The following is a 19699-nucleotide window of genomic DNA, read 5'->3' as shown; positions in this document are numbered from 1 at the left end:
ATCTAAATATTCGAGAGAAAACAACCAAAATCATGACAGTTGTTACCTTGAGCCCAGGTCCATAACAATGAAATTAATTAAACTTTGATAATAGATAGAATGAATGAATGGATTAACTCAGCTGATGGTTTTATCCAGAGCAGCTCGCCAATGAATGGTATACGATTATTTTCCATATTTTTACAGGTGAAAGACTGCCAGGGGAAGTTCACACCAGTCTAAGATTATGGCCGCTAGGTGGCGACTCTACACGTAGAAATTGTTCTCACATGGTGATTTACACATACAGTACAATTGTTTCCATACTTAGTTAAAACACTGGCAAGTTAGTAATTTGCTGAGGGTCACGCTGAGAGTGTTGTGCTAATTCCGTAACAGGAAGACCAAAACCGTTAAACTTTTTCCAAATTACATATTATTAGGAGTTTCAACAATGAAAGGAATGCTTATTCGAAAGGTGGCAGGGTGGTGCAGTGGTAGTGCTGCTGCCTCACACTGAGGTCACCAGGGTTCATGTGCTGGGTTTTCATATTCTTCCAGGTCTTCATGTTCTTCCCGAGTTTGCATGTTTTTCCTGTGTCTGGGTGGGTTTCCTTTAAGTGCTCCAGTTTCCCATAACAGTCCAAAAACATCCAGGTTAGATGCACTGGCAATGCTAATTTGGGCCTAGTGTGTGTGTGTGTGTTCACCATGCGATGGACTGATGCCCTGTCAAGGGACTGTTCCTGCCTTGTGTCCTATGCTTGCAGGGATGGACTGCAGCTCTCTGTAAGCCTACAGGGTACAAAATGTTTTGCTTTCGATTTATCCCAAAAGTGGGATACTAGGAGCTGTGCACCAATATCTTAATTAGGGGCTGGCTGATGACATCATAGCCCCACCCATGTGTGCAGAAATGGGCATTGTAACTATAAACAGTATGGTGGGAATGTGACATCTCAAGTATAATGTGAAAAATAAACAGATGTTTGAAAAAAAATATTGTGTTTCAAGAATATAAAAATAGTACAGTATGATTCATGACAAGGTAGAGAGACTGAACAAGCCTGCTGTGACTTATAGTCTAAGACTTTAGTAGTTAAAAGTCCCCACTTTCAGTTTACTTACAGCCTGTCATGGTTTGAATTTATAACAAGGTCTCAAGGAGCTGGAGCCTTACCAAGTAGAACTTGGCACAACCCTAGAAGGGATGCCACACCATCATGCACAAAAGGCCAATTTAGAGTTGCCAGTCAACATGTGCATTTTTTTCGGAATGTGGGAGGAAAACAGAGTTGAGTTAAGGGAGAAAATTAACAAAACAATAATGTAAATTGAATGCAAGAGTGAGCAGTTTGGGAAATGAACTCTGGCAGCAATACAAACCATTTAAAGATTCTGTAGTTTGCAGTATCTAAGGAGGCTGCTTGGGTCATTTTAATTTCTTGTGTACTATTCGGGTCTTGGTTCAATTTGATTGAATTTTCGCATTACTTTATATATACTGTATACATGTGGCATTAAAGACATCCAGGAGGAGCTGCTGACAGACGGATAAAGCTGGGAGTTTATATACACAATGCAATAAGCATGAACTATGAAATACTGTATGTACTGTATTCAGTAGACTATTATCTTATACTTGAATAATGAATACACTGCAGTATACTCAACTATATTATACATATTTGAACATTAGAAAAATCTGGCAAGAACAGGCCATTCAGCCCAACAAAGCTTCCCAGTCCTATCCACTTAATTCTTCTAAAATAACAATGTTGAGTATTGAACGTTCCAATGTCTACCAAACTACTTGTTAACATATTCCATGTGTCTATGGTTTCCTAATGTTTGTACAAAATTTACCCATAACAAGTTTCCAATTCTGTCCTCATGTTTTTGATGAAATTATTTTAAAGTAATAGTCTGGATCCGCTTTACTAATTTTTTTTTCCTAATCTCCTTTTGCTTAAACAGTTTTTTTTTTTATTATTAATTGTATTGCATTCCATACAAATCAATCAAGTTTTACATAAAGAAAATTTGAGTTAAGAACAAATCGATCCCCACCCCTAAGAGAGAGCGCAAGCCAAACAGCATGAAATTTAAGACCTGTAAACATACCTAAATTAATAGATTCTCTGTGCTTTATGAGATTATTTTCAAATATTACTGATTAGATCCTGCCATGTTTTGAAAAAAGTCCGTACGGATCCTCTAACTGAGTATTTGATTGTTTCCAATTTCAAATAGTATAGCACATCAGTTTCCCACTGACTTAAAAGAGGAGAGTTTGGGTTCTTCCAGTTTATCAGTATAAGTCTGCGTGCCAAAAGTGTAGTGAATGCAATCACAATTTGTTTGTCTTTCTCCACTTTAAGCCCATCTGGAAGAACACCAAACACAGCTGTTAATGGGTTAAGAGGGATTGTGAGTCCAAGGCTGTCTGAAAGGTAATTAAAAATTTTCATCCAGAATTCCAGAATGATGTTAATTTGGTGCAGGCCCAGAACATGTGACCCAGTGAGGCTGGAACTAGTTTGCAGCGTTCGCAGGTTGGATCTTGCCCTGAAAACATTTTGGAGAGTTTTAGTCAAGACAGATGTGCTCGATATATAATTTTGAGTTGTATAATTGTATGCTTTGCGCATATGGAGCTCGAGTGAATTCTCTGCATTGCTACTTTCCACTCCTTTTCTGATATATTAATTGAGAGATCTTTTTCCCAGTGACCTCTTGGATCTTTGAAAGGGAGGGATTGTAAAATTATTTTATATATTGTAGAGATGGTGTCTAAGTCCTTGAGATTGAGCAATATTTTTCCAGCATGGATGTGGGTGCAAGATGAGAAAAAACTGGGAGGTTCTGTTTAACAAAGTTCCTGATTTGAAGATAGTGAAAGAAATGCGTAGCTGGAATGTTAAATTTGGAATGTAATTGTTCATAGGATGCAAAGACGTTGTCTATATAAAGATCTCTAAGCAAGTTAATTCCAAATTTTTTCCAGATATTAAAAACTGCATATGTTTGCGAAGGTTGAAAGAGGTGGTTATCTTGCAGAGGTGCCACAGATAGAAGCTTCTCCGTCTTAAAATGCTTTCTACATTGGTTCCATATTCTAAGTGAGTGGAGCACAATTGGGTTATTAGTGTATTGCCGATAACGTGTGTTTATTGGAGCACAGAGCAAGGAATACAAAGAAGTACTGCAGGATTTTACTTCTATTGCGGATCAAACCTGTGTATGTTCTTCTATTTGTGTCCAGGTTCTTATCGCCTGTATATTTGCTGCCCAGTAATAAAACTGGAAGTTAGATAGAGCCATGCCGTCTTCTGCCTTTTGTCTTTGTAGGGTCACTCTTTGGATGCGTGGATGTTTTGAATTCCAAATAAATGAGGTTATTGTTGAATCTAATTTCTTAAAGAATGATTTATTAATGTATATTGGAATGTTTTGAAATAAAAAAAGGACTTTGGAAGAATATTCATCTTAACAGTGTTAATTCTTCCAGCTAGTGTGAGATGAAGGGTTGACCATCTGTCTACAGCAAATTAGACATTTGCCTAGGGCGCAGATCTTAATGGGGGGAAAATCCATCCACTTAGGTTAGCTACTGAACAGTTGATTGGCACACTAATAAGCTTGGCTTAGGGCACAAAATAACCTAGCACCGTTTTGTAGTCTGGGGACCAAAACTGCACACAGTACTCCAGATGAGGCCTCACCAGTGTGTTATAAAGCTTGAGTAGAACTTCCTTGGACTTGTACTGCACAAACTGTGATATATAACCTAACATTCTGTTTGCCTTTTTAATGGCTTCTGAACACTGCCTTGAAGTTGATAGTGACAGGTCTACTGTGACTCTCAAGTCCTTCTCATAAGGGGGACATTCACATTTCAGACCTCTCGTTGTGTTCTCACATTTAACATTTTTACTTCCTACATGTAACACAATTACTAGTTACACCACATTCTGCAGAGGGCTGTTGCCCTGACCAAGACTGACTCTGACCTTCAGCCCAGTGATTCCAGGATAGGCCGCACATCCATCAATCTGAACATATTAAGCACATTTGAAAATGGATAGAGCATAGTGGAAGGTGCTGCTACATGTTTTTCTAATTTCTGAGTGGGCTTTATTCCCAAATCCCCAAAAATGTGAGTGTTCAGCAGTTTGGTAACTGTGAATTAGCTCTATGCGATTGTGTGTGCGTGTGAGCTTGAGCATGCTCTGTGATGGACAGATTCTTAGACAACTACAATACAACATGCACCCCAGTAACATTGAACCACACATGCAGAGAGCATGAAAGTGGATGGATCGAATTATTTGAAGTGTGACAGCAGGTTAAATCACACAAGGAGTCCACAAAACAAGTGTCAGATATTTGAAAACATGGCCTTTTCAAAAAATTAGAAATGGTTTCAGCTGTTTGGGACAGACTGCAGTGGGCTGGCGACCTGCCTGGGGTTGGTTTCCTGCCTTGCACCCTGTGTTGGCTGGGATTGGCTCCAGCAGACCCCCGTCACCCTGTAGTTAGGATGTAGCGGGTTGGATAATGGATGGATGGATGGGTGTTTGGGACAGAGCAATCTGTTTCACAAATGAGGTGTCTGGGCTGAGAAGTAACAAACAGCAGATTTGCTGCCCGTAAACTGGTCACTGGGGGGCTGGCTGTAGAAACTTGCCTTTAAGATGTAGACTACAAATATTCTGAAATATATATGGTCAGTCTTGCTGGTGGTCCAGGTAAGGCCCTGTCACATTACATGACTTTTCAAGCAATTTTCAGTTGTAGACTTCTTTTACATAATCTTGGTGACTCAAGAGGCAGTTGTGTAATCTGACATACCCTGTGATGCACTCCATCTGGTCTGTGAGTTAACCCTATTTTAGTCATAGCGGTGGGATCTGTATGCAGAAGAGCTGACCACCTATGAGACTTAACCCTGAAGTACAATGCGCATAATGCATTGACAAAAAACTAAGGAACATGGATGCTTTGGATCTCACAAAGAGAAGAGTGCCATCTGTCTGATGTCTCATGTTTTACGTACCATGACAAAATGGAAAAGGAAAATAAAAAAAGAGCTGAGATCCCTGCTGAACTCGTTGTACCTTTCATACAGCAGCTCATTATTGTCTGTCACAAAAAGAAGGTGAGCCCGCAATACCTGGGAAATGTGAAACTGCTGGACAGTCATCACAGAGGTGTGTAATTTGTCATGCCCTGCAATTTCTAGTTGTCTGATCTGACATCCTCAAGTTTGACATCCCCACTGACAAGAAGTCATGTCATGTGACACTGGCTTAAGTCGGCACTTTGAGAACAAGAATAGTGATGCTAAGGTATACATAGCATGAAGTTTATGGAGAGTCCAATACCAAGTAAATTGGTATGCTGTGGATTAGCTATAAGCTCCAGCAGAAGGAAGATACAGCAGATGTCATTGTTAGTTCTAGAAGCATACGTGGAAGAGAAGCCAGTCTATCAAACACCATGCATGTTTATGGTCACATCATAGGTTACCCAAGCTTTATGCCTTCTGGATGATGGAATAAACTGGAGTCCCCCGTACATTAACAAGGGGAGAACATGAAAATTCCACAAAGGCACCAAACAGAAATCCCTGGAGCTATTGGGCAGCAACACTAACCACTATGCCACTTCATTTTTATTATTAGAAAGACAGCCCAAAATGCCTTTTGAGAACTTGTATATCTCATCATCAGTAAGCACTCTGGTTTGCCATATTGCTTATAATATCACATTACTGACGCCACGTCCCTGAAACAGCAACCCATTGCGCAGTTTGACCTTCGCATCCATATGTCCTTTTACTGTGTCTGGTTTCTCTCAGTCAGAGTTGAATAGCTTATAAACTTGATTACACAATTTCAGGGAGCTTTCTTTTTGCAGCAGCAAAACAGAACATTAAAACTGAAGTAAAACTTCAAAAGCACCTGAGGAGCGGTTAAACAGGCCCAGCTTTCACTGAATTGACATCAGCATCCCCCTGTTTGAAATACTTTCACATGGCAGCCCCTGCCTTTGTCAGGCCGAGCAGAGGACATCTCTTTGGTTACGAGCACAAAGCTCCATTTGTCTTAGGAGATGTGAGGCGCAGGCCAGTGTGAACTGTTTTCCCCTACACTGCTCTAGACAGCCATACTGACAACTGTTATTTTTTATCATTTACATATTTTAGGCATTTGTTATCTTCTGGAATAAAGTAGTAACGTTTTTAACACCACATGTTATTGACTATGCAACCACACAGACAAATGAGCTACCTATGCCATTTACCACAATTTTTTTAGAAAGTTTTTCAACAGTTTTTGCCAGTACATCGAGTAAAGTACATACAGGGCACTATATTACAATGATTAAGACTTTTTTTCACTTCTTACAGGCACCTACATGGCATTCCTTATTAATGAATACGTAAGATGAAAAGGAGACATAATGGACGCAGCTTTCTGGGTTTGAACCCACATCCGCTTACTGTCCGAGTGGAGTTTGTGTGTTCTGTCTGTGGCTTATTCTCCAAGATCTCTAGTTATCCCCTCACCTCCCAAAGACATTTCCAAATTGGCTATACCTGGGGCTCTGTGTGAGTGCGCCCTATGGCAGACTGGCACCATGTCCAGGGTTGTGCCTTCTTTTGTGCCTGATACTTGCAGAATAAGCTCTAGCCGTGCAATGACTATGAAATTGATTAGGCAGGTTTGAGAAAGTTAAAGAAGCAAAACCAAATCAGGGTGGACTGGCATGGAAAAAAGAACAAAAACTGCCATAAAAATGGGATGCCTCCTTGTCAGTGAAGGAGTCATCTACAAACGACAACCATTGGATCTAATTATTTTCATCTTTGTATGGTAGTTGAAAAAAATTAAAAAAAAAAAAAGATTTCCTTACTCAAAAAAATGACTAGATTGGAGGAACTTAATTCAATTACATGTATAAATTCCATGTAAATAAATCTGAGTACTTCACATTTGTGTCAAGTGAGTTACACTAACCACAGTGGAAGGAATTGGGCGATTGTAATTTATTTGAATTAATCAGACTTATTTAAATAACACCTGGGAACATAAACAGTAATGTTATGCCAAATTACTGAATACTAAATTTAAATATATTGATTGCACAGTCTTGCATTATGTGATAATTCCTGTCAATGAAGTAAATTCAGAAAGCAAACCCTAGTTTTTAGAAATTTTAAACTCACAAGTCAAATGAACACTAATCGCAACCACTTGACTACTAAATAATATTTCCAACTAACTAATTGCATCAATTTGATTAACTTACATAGACACATGATGTCACAAGGAGAAGTAAAGCCTGCTCACGTGGTGGATGGTGTGCCATTAGTTTGTCAGATTATCGAAGACAAATGTGCCCAGAAAGTCACCCTCACAACCACACAAATTATTGTCACTTAAAGTAGTGTAACATCCAGCCTTTATCCTAAATGTGTGGAGATTACTGCTAATGCCAATTAACTACACTTATGCCAATAAGACATTTCGGCCACCAGAAAGAGCCCAAAACTGCTCAAACATTCACCAAGAAATAGCCCTCCATCCAATCCTGCTTTTTGCCCACAAGAAAATATACAGTAAAATAAAATTTGATGTGGAATCCTAAAATAAAAGGGGATTTTATGCCAATGAAATGCATTTGCTTTTTATAAATATGAATTAACCAAACAAATTATGTTAAATGTTCTAGAAGCCAATTTGTAAAGTTTGCAAAAACACATCATTTCCAGTTGAAATGACTTAGAGTAGCTGTGTGATCCCCTTGAAAACAAATATAGTGCCTATCTATCTATCTATCTATCTATCTATCTATCTATTTATTTATCTATCTATCTATATGTCTATCTATTATATACTGCCTTTCACGTCTATCTATCTATCTATTATATAGTGCCTTTCATGCCTATCTATCTATGTATTACATAGTGCCTTTCACATCTCTCTATCTATCTATCTATCTATCTATCTATTATATACTGCCTTTCACATCTATCTATCTATCTATCTATCTATCTATCTATCTATCTATCTATCTATCTATCTATGATATAGTGTATTTCATATCTATCTATTTATTATATAGTGCCTATCTATCTATCTATCTATCTATCTATCTATCTATCTATCTATTTATTATATAGTGCCTATCTATCTATTTATGTGGATGTATATTGCCACGCTTATCCAGTTCAGAAACATGGGAATCCAGTATCTGTCATGATACCACTAAGCTGCAGAAATAAAGCAAACTTGGACAGAGTGAGGTGTGGATTGTTAAAAAGTAATTGTGAATGTGAGTGAAGGATAACGCTGGTGTGATGAATGGATGATGTACTCTCACGGCAGATGCAATTCAAATAATATAAAAATCAATACATTAAAATTAACATAGATAGATAGATAGCACTTTATTTGTCCTCATGGGAAATATAGCTTTTTACAAAAGCTAAATGAATATTTATTATAGTATGACAAACAAACAAGCCCCTCTAAAATACACACCTGAATGACTAAAAAGAAAGCAAACTTCCGAATTAGCTAAAGATAAAAAGAACAGTCACAGTCAGAGTGAGGCATTATAAAGATGTATTGCTGTAGGTATAAAGAGGCACCAGTAGCCATTAAAAATAAAAAGCCATCACAGATAACAATGTCATATTTAACTCAATCTTGCGCTACTAATCCTGACTTGATCTCTTGGAATTCCCCTTTTCAAGACACGTTTATAGTCCTTATGTTTGCTTTGTCTGCAGTTACAAAGATAAATTTATTTTTAATTGCTTTAAACTTATGACATGTAATATAATATCTCAAAAGGCATTCATCCCTGGGAAAGCCCACATAAGTTGCTTCTTCATAACATTCCTAAGGGAAAACAAATGATGAACATGAACAAATGAACATCTAAAAAAAGTGATCTATAGATAGATAGATAGATAGATAGATAGATAGATAGATAGATAGATAGATAGATAGATAGATAGATAGATCTTCCATTTTGATTTCTAACTGCAAATTAATTACACTAGAATGATTAAATCAGTGAGACTGTAACAAACAAGTTGATCACCATGATACAAATGTACCTTTATCTGTTCGATAAACCAACAAAGTCAAGTTTAAAGCAGACTCTTATCGTAATTGACCAAGTGTTTTAAACGTGTGACTCCACTGGATTTTATAATCTGACCAAGTGGCTGATATAATAGGACCATTTCTAAAGCCTGTTTTCAGATGTGCTTACAATAAAAGACGGAAAGGTGAAGATCAGTGGAGCACTTCACTGGATAATCTTCATGGAGTAACGTGTTCCAAAAATAAATGTTAAAATGTAACAGCAAAATCTAAGAATCCGAATTCCTACAAATCTCACTTTAAACAGATCCACAACCCCAACTGCAAATTTAATGTATTACCATTTCTGTAAACTAGAATTGTTAGAATACTGTAGTTTATCCGAAGTACTGTAAAACTGTCGGTATACGCAATTGCACACTTTATAATTTGCAATGTATTTTTACATATAGAAATGCAATAGCAGCAAATAACAATGATAAATATAATTATCAATGAACGCGATATTCCAAAAAAAAATTCAGGTTAAATCTATTGGATTGCGGTTCGGCAATAGGCATTTAAGTCTGAAAAAGGCACACGGAGACCACGGCAAACTAACATTAGAAATGTTCCGCCTTTTCCTCTGCAAATTCATCATTAATGAGTATTGCAACAGATTTTCAATGAGTGGCACAAGGTAACATACTTTTCTCAGGCATCCATTTTTTTGTACTTATTTGGTGGACTTTATGCACCTTCTACGAAACAATAACTCTTTCTGTTACAAGACGTCTCCCGACTTGACTAAAACGAAGTTCCTGTCGGAGCAGTCGCGTGTTTCTGCTTTGCTCACGAATATTCGAGATGCATCGCTAAAAGTTGCCAGACAACCCTTTCGTGATCCCTTACATAATGTAAAACAGGTTACCTTGCATATTTAGTCTTCTGAAAATCGATGGTCTTGGGGATGAACATTTTTCCATTTCCACCAAGTATCTTGTGGCTGCTCAGACGGCAGATCAAAGAAACAATACTTGAATGCATTTAGATGTTGCACGTCGGGATTCTTCGGTGGGTTAAGGCGAGGGATGAAATTTCCTATCAGCTATAGGGCTTCTTTTTTATCGATTACTTTCTTCCTTACAGTTCTACTGACAATGCATCCGGGCAGTAAAGCGTATTTGTGCAACTGGGGCAAAGTGTTCTTCAGCAAAAAGGCACCCGATTGTAAGAGCGAGCGTCTGCGGGAAACGCACTGCTCGCCCGCGCCCGCTGCCAGTTGGCTACTCCGCTCGCATGGCAGCTTTTTAAAAAAAGATGCGATCTAGAGCTGCCGAAGGCAACACCTCCTCCTCTTCCTCCTCCTCCTTTGCTTAACACAAAACTGTCAAGCATCTAGTTCCATCAGAAGTAAAGCTGTAAGAAAAAGGAAGAAGAAGACAAAAAAAACTTAGGAATAAATCATAAAGGACAACCGTTTTAACTGGGGCTCCATCCCAGCTCCGCTACCTCTGGCAGAAATGAGAAATTTCTGACCCATTTAACTCGCTCCCGACACAAAGCGTGGCATCCCCCATAAAAATCAAGCCCTTTTCACACTGTAAGCACCGCTACTTTCAATTACTATCGCCATGCGTTGAGTTATAAAAAAAAACCTATTTCACGCACACCTTATTTAAACAATAACCTCCATTCTTATGCACCCGCGCCGGCCTTTTGCCGAAAGAACGCGGATGATATCATCCATTCCACACTTACCTTACCAAATTCATCGAATAAAAAGTGCCCGAAAAATGCAACAGTTTGAGTAAAAGCGTCTATTAGGACAATATTATCACGAGACTGCCCTTTTTCTCCATCTTTTCCGAGGTATTCCCTGATTTCCTTGTTGCTAATGCCCTGTATACTAGCTGTCAGATTTTGCTTGCATCGATCACAATAATGAGAGAAACAGATGAGAAGAGAAGATAGGGTTAAACAGCGGGGATTCTTCTTATTGGAAAGCAGGAGGGCGCGCGCACACCATAAAACCATCCGGAAGTCTGACGAGGGGCCACTCGCTCCTGGGAATATCGCTTTTCCTGCTTGATACAACGTCCCGCATCTAAATTCCGCCCATTGCGCTACGGATCAGCAGTGAAGGAAAAGCGTGAGTTTCCTAGAGTAGGATATCTGGTGTCCGGTGAGCGCACGTCAGAGGCAGGCGTACCTAAAGCTGCCTCTCGGGCAGAATTTTACATTTTAAAAAATGAAAAATCCAGATGCGCAATCACTCGGCGGCTAAGTACTGTATGTTGAAATATTTATTTATTGCGTGTGCTCTTGACTGGATGGCGCTCTCGGTGTTACGGTATCTGGGCTTTATTATAAAGAATAAGTGAGATGTTTTACACGTATCACACACATCATAGATAGATAGATAGATAGATAGATAGATAGATAGATAGATAGATAGATAGATAGATAGATAGATACATAAATGTGAAAGGCACTATATAATAGATAGATAGATAGATAGATAGATAGATAGATAGATAGATACATAAATGTGAAAGGCACTATAAATGATAAAGGCACTAGATAGATAGATAGATAGATAGATAGATAGATAGATAGATAGATAGATAGATAGATAGATGTGAAAGGCACTATATGATAGATAGATAGATAGATAGATCGATAGATAGATAGATAGATACATAAATGTGAAAGGCACTATATAATAGATAGATAGATAGATAGATAGATAGATGTGAAAGGCACTATATGATAGATAGATAGATAGATAGATAGATAGATAGATAGATAGATAGATAGATAGATTAGATTAGATTTATATGTGTATATTTAGATAGGTATATATGTAGATAGATATAGTATAATAGTGTATACTCTATATGCACCAGTCAAGCATATCATTAAAATCATCTGCCCAATATTGTGTAGGTCCCCCCTTGTGCTACCCAAACAGCTCTGACCCATCCATGGACTCAGGGGAGGATCTACTATAAAACTAATGAAGCCTGAGCTTCAAGGCTCCTAATTTCACAGGGGCCCCAGAAGTAACTTTACTTCACATTGCTTAAAAAATTTGGATGTCTACAAGAAGGCTTTTTTTTTAATAATAATATTACTAATATTGTGTCATTCAGTGTAGAAATTTTAATCAAAATCTAAAATTTAGTGGTGAAATTTTAAAAAAACAAACATTTTTTTGGTGATCAGTCGTGGAACAACCACATTGAAGAAGTTGACATTGGTTACTCAGGCTGCGTTGCTGGTCATGAAGAGCCCAATTAACACTTCAAGCTTCAAGCCATTGCATGGGTGTCCACCAGACCTCTGAAGGTGTCCCGTGGTATCTGGCACTAAGACGTTAGCATATCCTCATTAGGACCAAGGTGGAGGGCATCATACTTATTGCTGCAAATCACCCCACAGATGATCAGTTGGATTGGGAAATTTATAGTCCAGGGAAAGAAAAATGAACTCTTCATCATGTTCCTCAAACCACTCCTGGACAATCTGTACAGTATGACACGGTGTACCAACAACCTGAAAGATTCCACTCCCATTGGGGAATACTGCTGCTGTGAAGGAAGTGTATCTGGCCTGCAACCTTTAGGTAGGTGGGACACATTGAATGAATGTCTAAATGAATACCCAGACCCAGAATTGTCCAAAGCATCACACTCTCCACCAGCCTGTTTTCTTCCCACAGTGCATCCTGGTGGCATCTCTCCCACACATAAATTACATACACGTACCCAACCATCCACATGAGGCAAGTAAAATGGCTGGGTATGTTTATGTCAGTTAACTACTGTATATAACAAAATGCTAAGGTTTATGGTGTCTCAGGTCCATCAAAGTAATCTGATTGGTCAGTTTGGCTTTGGTGATGTGAATGAAGGAGGAAGTGCAAGTCTGAGACACTTAAAAAAGAGTTAAGGATGAAGGAGGCATGCTGAGAGTTGCCTTCAAAGATGGGAATTATAAAATTGAACAGGAGGTGAGAAAGGTACTCAACAACTTTCTTCTTCTTCATTCCCTTGTAACGTCTGTACATACCAAAGCAAATAACCCTAATGTTGACCAGTTTTGAGGTCTAGTTTTACAGAGCTGTCATACAGTGTGAGCAGAGCTCTGATATAAAAAGTTCCTCATTGCTTTTTCCTGATTTTCTGCTGCAAATAGCAAAACAGTTTAGTATAAAATTGACTGATTATGTTGAAATTTTGAAGCTTGTAATTAGTATGGTTTACAACTTCACTTATGATCCTCATGCAACCTGACAGAGCTTGAACAGTTTAACAAAGAAGAATGGGGGGAAATGGCAAAGCTGTTAGAGAGAAAGACCTGTGCACACAGACTCAAGGCTGTCATGGCTGGCAATGGTGCATCTACTAAATATTGACTTGAGGGCAGTGAATACTTATGGGATCAATTACTGTATGTTTTACATTTGTAATGCATTTAGATTACTTTGCAGAGATCTGTGTTCACTTTGATAGTAAAGAGCCTTTTCCTGCTGCTCATAGTAAAAAGACAAATTAAATCCACAGTGACTGAATTGTATTTGAGATAGATAGATAGATAGATAGATAGATAGATAGATAGATAGATAGATAGATAGATAGATAGATAGATAGATAGATAAAAAGGTGCTATATAATAGATAGATAGATAAGATAGATAAAAAGGTGATAGATAGATAGATAGATAGATAGATAGATAGATAGATAGATAGATAGATAGATAGACTTGGCTGAAATCTAGAGGTGGAAGACAGCAGCACTATGTATATGCTAATAATAATTAATAATGCAGCATAGATTTGCCCTGAACAGGATGTTGTGAGCTTTTAAGATCGTTCATAACACTGTAGTAGTTTATTGTGGTCAGTCAGTTTACTAATGTTTCATTGGGCTTTTAGAGAAAAGCTGCAGGGAAATGCACACATTGAGGAACTGAAAAAATAGTTATTTTTGCATCATAGCAGTAGTGGTCAAATGGTCTCTCAGATACAAATAATACTTAATTGGTTTTTGCTGGAACTGGAGGAATGTTCTTCCTATTGGGCAGTACAGACTATGCTTGTGTTTAGACCAGATTACACTGAATATTTTTAAATATATATGGTTCAACATGGGCAGTTCAAATATCCATCCATTTTCCAACCCACGGGATCACAGGGGTCTGCTAGAGCCAATCCCAGCCAACACAGGGCACGAACCAATCCTGGGCATGGTGCCACCCCACCGCAGGACACACACAAACACATCCACACACTAGGGCCAATTTAGAATTGCCAATCCACCTAACCTGCATGTCTTTGGACTGTGGGAGGAAACCAGAGCGCCCAGAGGAAACCCACGCAGACATGTGGAGAACATGCAAACTCCACGCAGGGAGGACCTGGGAAGCGAACCTGGGTCTCCTAACTGCGAGGCAGCAGCGCTACCACTGCGCCACCATGCCACCCTCAGTTCAAATATCTTAAATTATAAAGAAAAGCTGACAAAGGAGAAGTTAAAACAATCACCCTTTGATTTATCTTTGTTTTGCACTGCACTTCCACTCTCGATCAAGACTCATCACCACCTCCCTGCAAAAGGTCACAATACTCTTGTTTATATTGCAGATGAAGCAGCACGTTATGTTGCCCAGGTAAGTAATTTTAAGCTTCTGGTCATTCTGTCTGCTAGTTTGGCTTCAGTCTATTGTGATGTTTTAATTGCTCTAAGCAAGAAGGTGGCACTGCTGTGCAAACTGTAGCACACAGGCAAAAAAAAAAAGCAAAACTTGGAACTCCCAGGGTCAACTTTCAGTATTTCTTGTCCATATGGTAATAGAGAGCAACTATGCAAAATTTGTTCCAAATCAGTCAAAGTGTGTAGGATTGCGTATGACAGAGATTCTAGTTTATATATACGAGGGGCGTTCAAAAGGTTTCCGCACTTTTTAAAAAATTCTATAGGGTGGTCCAGATCTAATTATACAGCATTGCAGGAAAACAATACAAGACAAAAGAATTGTTGTTCGACTGACAACCGTCTCCCCACCTTTTTGGAATGCAGGGTAGGTGCTGCCATCTATCGCCAACAAATATTTTTTTGTGAATTCATCCATCCATTTTCTAACCCGCTGAATCCGAATACAGGGTCACAGGGGTCTGCTGGAGCCAATCCTAGCCAACACAGGGCACAAGGCAGGAACCAATCCTGGGCAGGGTGCCAACCCACCACAGGACACACACAAACACACCAAGCCCAATTTAGAATCGCCAATCCACCTAACCTGCATGTCTTTGGATTGTGGGAGGAAACCCACGCAGACACGGGGAGAACATGCAAACTCCACGCAGGGAGGACCCGGAAGCAAACCGGGTCTCCTAACTGAGGCAGCAGCACTACCACTGCGCCACCGTGCCGCCCTTTTTGTGAGTTCTCTATGTAATAAACTTATTACTGAGGGCTGACTCCCTGCCCGGGGTTTGTTTCCTGCCTTGCGCCCTGTGTTGGCTGGGACTGGTTCCAGCAGACCTCCGTGACCCAGTAGTTAGGATATGGAGGGTTGGATAATAGATGGATGGATGGATAAACTTAATAAGTTATAGCGTAATGAAAACTGCATAATTAGATCTAGACCACCTGTATTTATTGACTTTCAAAAATAAATTACATCACTTTTCTACATAGTCACCTTCATTTGTGATGCAATTTTCCCAGCATCATACGAACTTTTTAATGCTCAATTACTACTCCTCCCGCTTTCACTGTTTCCAGCAAAAATATAAAAGTGTGGGAAATTTTTGAACATCCCTCGTATATATAGATATTCACTGTACACTGTTCATTCACTCAATTTACACATTCACCATGTACTACATGTCAACTGAAAATAAAACCCTTTAGTTTATTCCCTAGTTCCGATCTTGTTCTAACAAACCTTCCTATACAGTACATTGACAGTATAAATGTGTAAAAATATGGTATCTATGGGGTATGGGACCTATGTACAGAATGAGACTGTTGCCATTGCTGTTCTCATCCCCAGGGATACAGAGAGAAAAGACTTAATGACTGAAACATTAGTGGCATTTGGTTATAATTATGTTATGTAAATATTCATATTATAGTTGTAGGTGTAGTTGAATCTAGGAGGTGCTAATATAGAAAATAGCAGGGCCTAAAGAGGCTGACGCATTAAAAGGATCAAGTTCATGACTGTACTGGTGCTAAGTGGCTTAGTGTCTATAGCTAGGACAGGAGTCATATACAATAAAACCCACAGTAACATTCAACTATGAATATTTGCAGGTTATTAAAGCAAGCCATTTTCCCGCGGTGTCCTTCACACAGTGGCAAAATTAAATGTAAAATGTTGAGCTGAGTATAGCAATATATGTAATATATTGTCTCACTTTAGTTCATTTCCTTGCTCCACTCTTGTACTGTAATTACAAACATTCAAATACATATACAGTGTATATTGCTGTAAAAATGGTACATCCTCAAGTACATTTTAATGTAAGCATATTCTGAAGAATATGAGTACAGATGTTCCATGGTGCCCCAGGACACACACAACTGCTGTCAGATTGAGATGTTGTAATGTCTACTTTTGTTGGTTTATTTACTTAACGGCATATACAAATGTACAGCTCCTGTGTAGACACCTAATAGTACATATGTACCCTGCCTACCACTGTCCAATTAGTATACTGTATTTAGGTTGTTATACACATTTGTTACAATTGGTAGATTAAGACGTTGGTATAAATTAGCATATTCCTACACAAACCTGGAAGTCTGTCACAATCTGAGCCAACGAGCCCTTAACAATCCCAGTACCATTTAGCACTGGCATGACAGCTAATCAATCAGCCTGTGTGAAAAGTGGCATGCCAGCTCTTTTAAAAACTCTTGGAGAATTGTGGTATCCGTTGTGGTGCCAGTTAAAAATCGTATTGGAAGCATTCATTTTCGGCAGAAGCAATGATAACGTGGACCAAAGACAATTTATATCATAGCTAAAGATCTTACAAATTGGGAATTGAAATAAATTAGTATCTATTGTTAAAATTTCCCACAATTGTTTGCAGCACATGCAAATTATCCATAATTTGTATTCCATTAGACTGTATTTTCTTTTTTTGTACTTTTTTTGCACTCTGGTTAGTGATGTTGCCTCACAGCTTCAGGGGACTGTGTTCAAGTCCTAGCTTAGTCATTATCTTTATGGAGTGTACAGTACATGTTCTCCCCATATTGCTTGTTTTATTTCTCCAGGTATTCCACAGATATACATGTGGAAGTTTCAAAAACCTGTTTGACAAAGCAGCAAGAGAAGGAGAAGAGGAACGTCTTCAGGAGTAACCCAGGGCTGCACAGAGTATAAGAGGGAACAAACTATCGTGGTGGAAAATATAAGTAACAGTCAGGTAAAAGATCTACCTTTTCTAGATTTTCCTCACCACCTCCCTGCCACTCTTTAACTTTCTGATTCCAAGCTTGATGCCAGTGCATCCCTTTGTATTTACTTCCAGGACAATGCCCAGGACCACTTCCGGAGTCAGTTTCACTACACACGAATCTGTGTTCTGGTGGCCAAAGCTCCTTCTGCACTCCTGAGCCTCATCTATTAAAGAGACAGGTCAATACTTCTACTGAACTCTCTGCTGTCATGTCTTAGCTGAGGTTCCTCCCCTAGCTGGGGTTCAAATTCTTGTTTTGTCTCATTTGCTCATTTCTGATTCTTTGATTTATGTTGTTTATGTGAGTCATTCTTTTTTTTGGGTTTTGTCTATATATATATAAGCTGCCTTTGTTATGTATCATTTGTTTTGTGGGTGGTCGCCCAAGAGGGTGTGATTACCTGCCGGGCCGGCGCCACCATTAAGGCGATTTTTGCATTCAACTAGGGTGCAGGTCCTAAGCAGGAGTGGGGCCCAGCCATGCAGGTTAGCTACTGAGCAGTCAGTTGGCGCACTAATAAGCTTGGCCAAAACTGCAAAATTACCTAGCACCGTCACTAACCACCTGCCACTCGATGCCAGGAAGTGCACTCCAGAGGGTCTCCCACAGTTCCTGGCAGTTCATTTCAAATGAGTTTGGTGAGGGTTTCTTAGTTTACTTCATTAATTTTGTGATTCTTTGAATTTTTGAACATTTTCCTCCATGTTTGGACTTTTGCATTTGAGACTTATTTGAGGGTGGCACAGTGGCGCAGTGGGTAGCGCTGCTGCCTCGTAGTTAGGGGACCTGGGTTCACTTCCCGGGTCCTCCTTGTTGTGGAGTTTGCATGTTTCCTCCGGTTTCCTCCCACAGTCTAAAGACATGCAGGTTAGGTGCATTGGCGATTCTAAATTGTGCTTGGTGTGTGTGCGTGCCCTGCGGTGGGGTTTGTTGGCTGGGATTGGCTCCAGCAGACCCCCCACAACCCTGTAGTTAGGATATAGTGGGTTGGATAATGGATGGATGGACTTATTTGATTTGAATTGCTCTTGCTGGCACCTATATTGCCAACTTATGACATCCAGAGCTTTTTCCCCCACCATCTTCTGTATAAATAAGAATCCTCAAAGTATGTATCTCCAGGGTTCTTAAAATAAATCATACCTACTTCACCATGATGTTCAAGGCAATTTCTTAAACTTTACCTAATGATCTTTTCCTGACACGCTGTGGGTTTTTTTGACATTGTTCTCTTATGGCAGTGTACTCTTATATGTTTCACACTGTCAATGGCCAATAAGAAGAACTAATAATCATACGTTCTGATTTTTTGTATAATTAATCTGCATGGTGTATTTTAAAAAAATAATTTTAAACAAACAAGCTAACGCATTGTAAAACATTAAAAGTTCTTCTATATGAGACTCTGTCTTCATTATTATGCACACATTGTAACTATTCAACCAGGCATAATGAAATGCAGAATTTATGAATTATGGCCACTATTTAGTAGTATAGGAGATACAGAGAATGAAAGCGAAGTTGCCTACATGTGCATGCAGTCTAATATAAAGACAATGCACTACCAGAAATATTACAGAATGAAAGAAGTTACACGTCCATAATCTATCTTGGCCATATTTTCAAAAAGAAGGCAACTAAGTGACCTGCTTACAGTCAGGCGGGCAACCGCAGACACCGTTTCCACTGGCATGGCAATGCATGGGTCCTGGAACATGTGGCCAACTGCAGTGAGGCTTCTTTCAGACACATTCTTTGCTCATGCTTTGTAAAAATCATTGGAGATAAGGCAAAGATGGTTAAACACCAGCACGGGAGATGACAGTAATATCAATGTTATTTTAATCGCCTATACTCGGCATTGTTCATGCCTTATTAGAATGCACCATCTCAGTCACAGATAAACAGGTGGGTATCAGCTGAAATGTCAAGGGCCGGTCAACACATAGCCGCACTGCTGCTTTTGGTTATTCACCATGTCAACAGGTATTATCCTTCAACAATGTAGCAATTTCGAGATGTGCTGTTAAAAAACGTCTCAGCTGGCAGATGGAATTACCACCTGCCATATCTTTACACCACACAAGACCTTCAAAGTTGTTGTGTAATACTAAAAAATCCATTCATGATGAT

At 39.0% G+C, this 19699-nt stretch overlaps 1 protein-coding gene and 1 long non-coding RNA gene across 3 annotated transcripts in view; one reads left to right on the top strand and one right to left on the bottom strand.

Annotated features, from left to right (window-relative positions):
- The window catches only part of mmd2a (monocyte to macrophage differentiation-associated 2a), an 85601-nt gene extending 74088 nt beyond the window's left edge, over positions 1-11513 (bottom strand). The window contains exons 1-2 of one of the 2 annotated variants that reach the window (XM_039775982.1): positions 10845-11513; positions 10015-10502 (exon numbers count right to left, since the gene is read on the bottom strand). In XM_039775982.1, the coding sequence (XP_039631916.1) occupies positions 10015-10130 (116 nt within the window). In that variant the 5' untranslated portion in view covers positions 10131-10502; positions 10845-11513. The remainder of the gene's footprint in view (positions 1-10014; positions 10503-10844) is intronic. The other variant, XM_039775983.1, reaches the window with a different exon arrangement.
- A 407-nt stretch (positions 11514-11920) lies between these two features.
- LOC120543387 lies at positions 11921-17872 on the top strand. Its single transcript, XR_005636325.1, has 3 exons — positions 11921-12711; positions 17381-17532; positions 17638-17872. It is a non-coding gene; the product is annotated as an uncharacterized LOC120543387 (long non-coding RNA).
- Positions 17873-19699: the final 1827 nt, after the last annotated feature.

The sequence above is a fragment of the Polypterus senegalus genome, chromosome 13 (genome assembly GCF_016835505.1).
Source record: "Polypterus senegalus isolate Bchr_013 chromosome 13, ASM1683550v1, whole genome shotgun sequence".
NCBI lineage: Eukaryota > Metazoa > Chordata > Cladistia > Polypteriformes > Polypteridae > Polypterus > Polypterus senegalus.
This window is presented reverse-complemented; position numbering and strand designations above follow the sequence as displayed.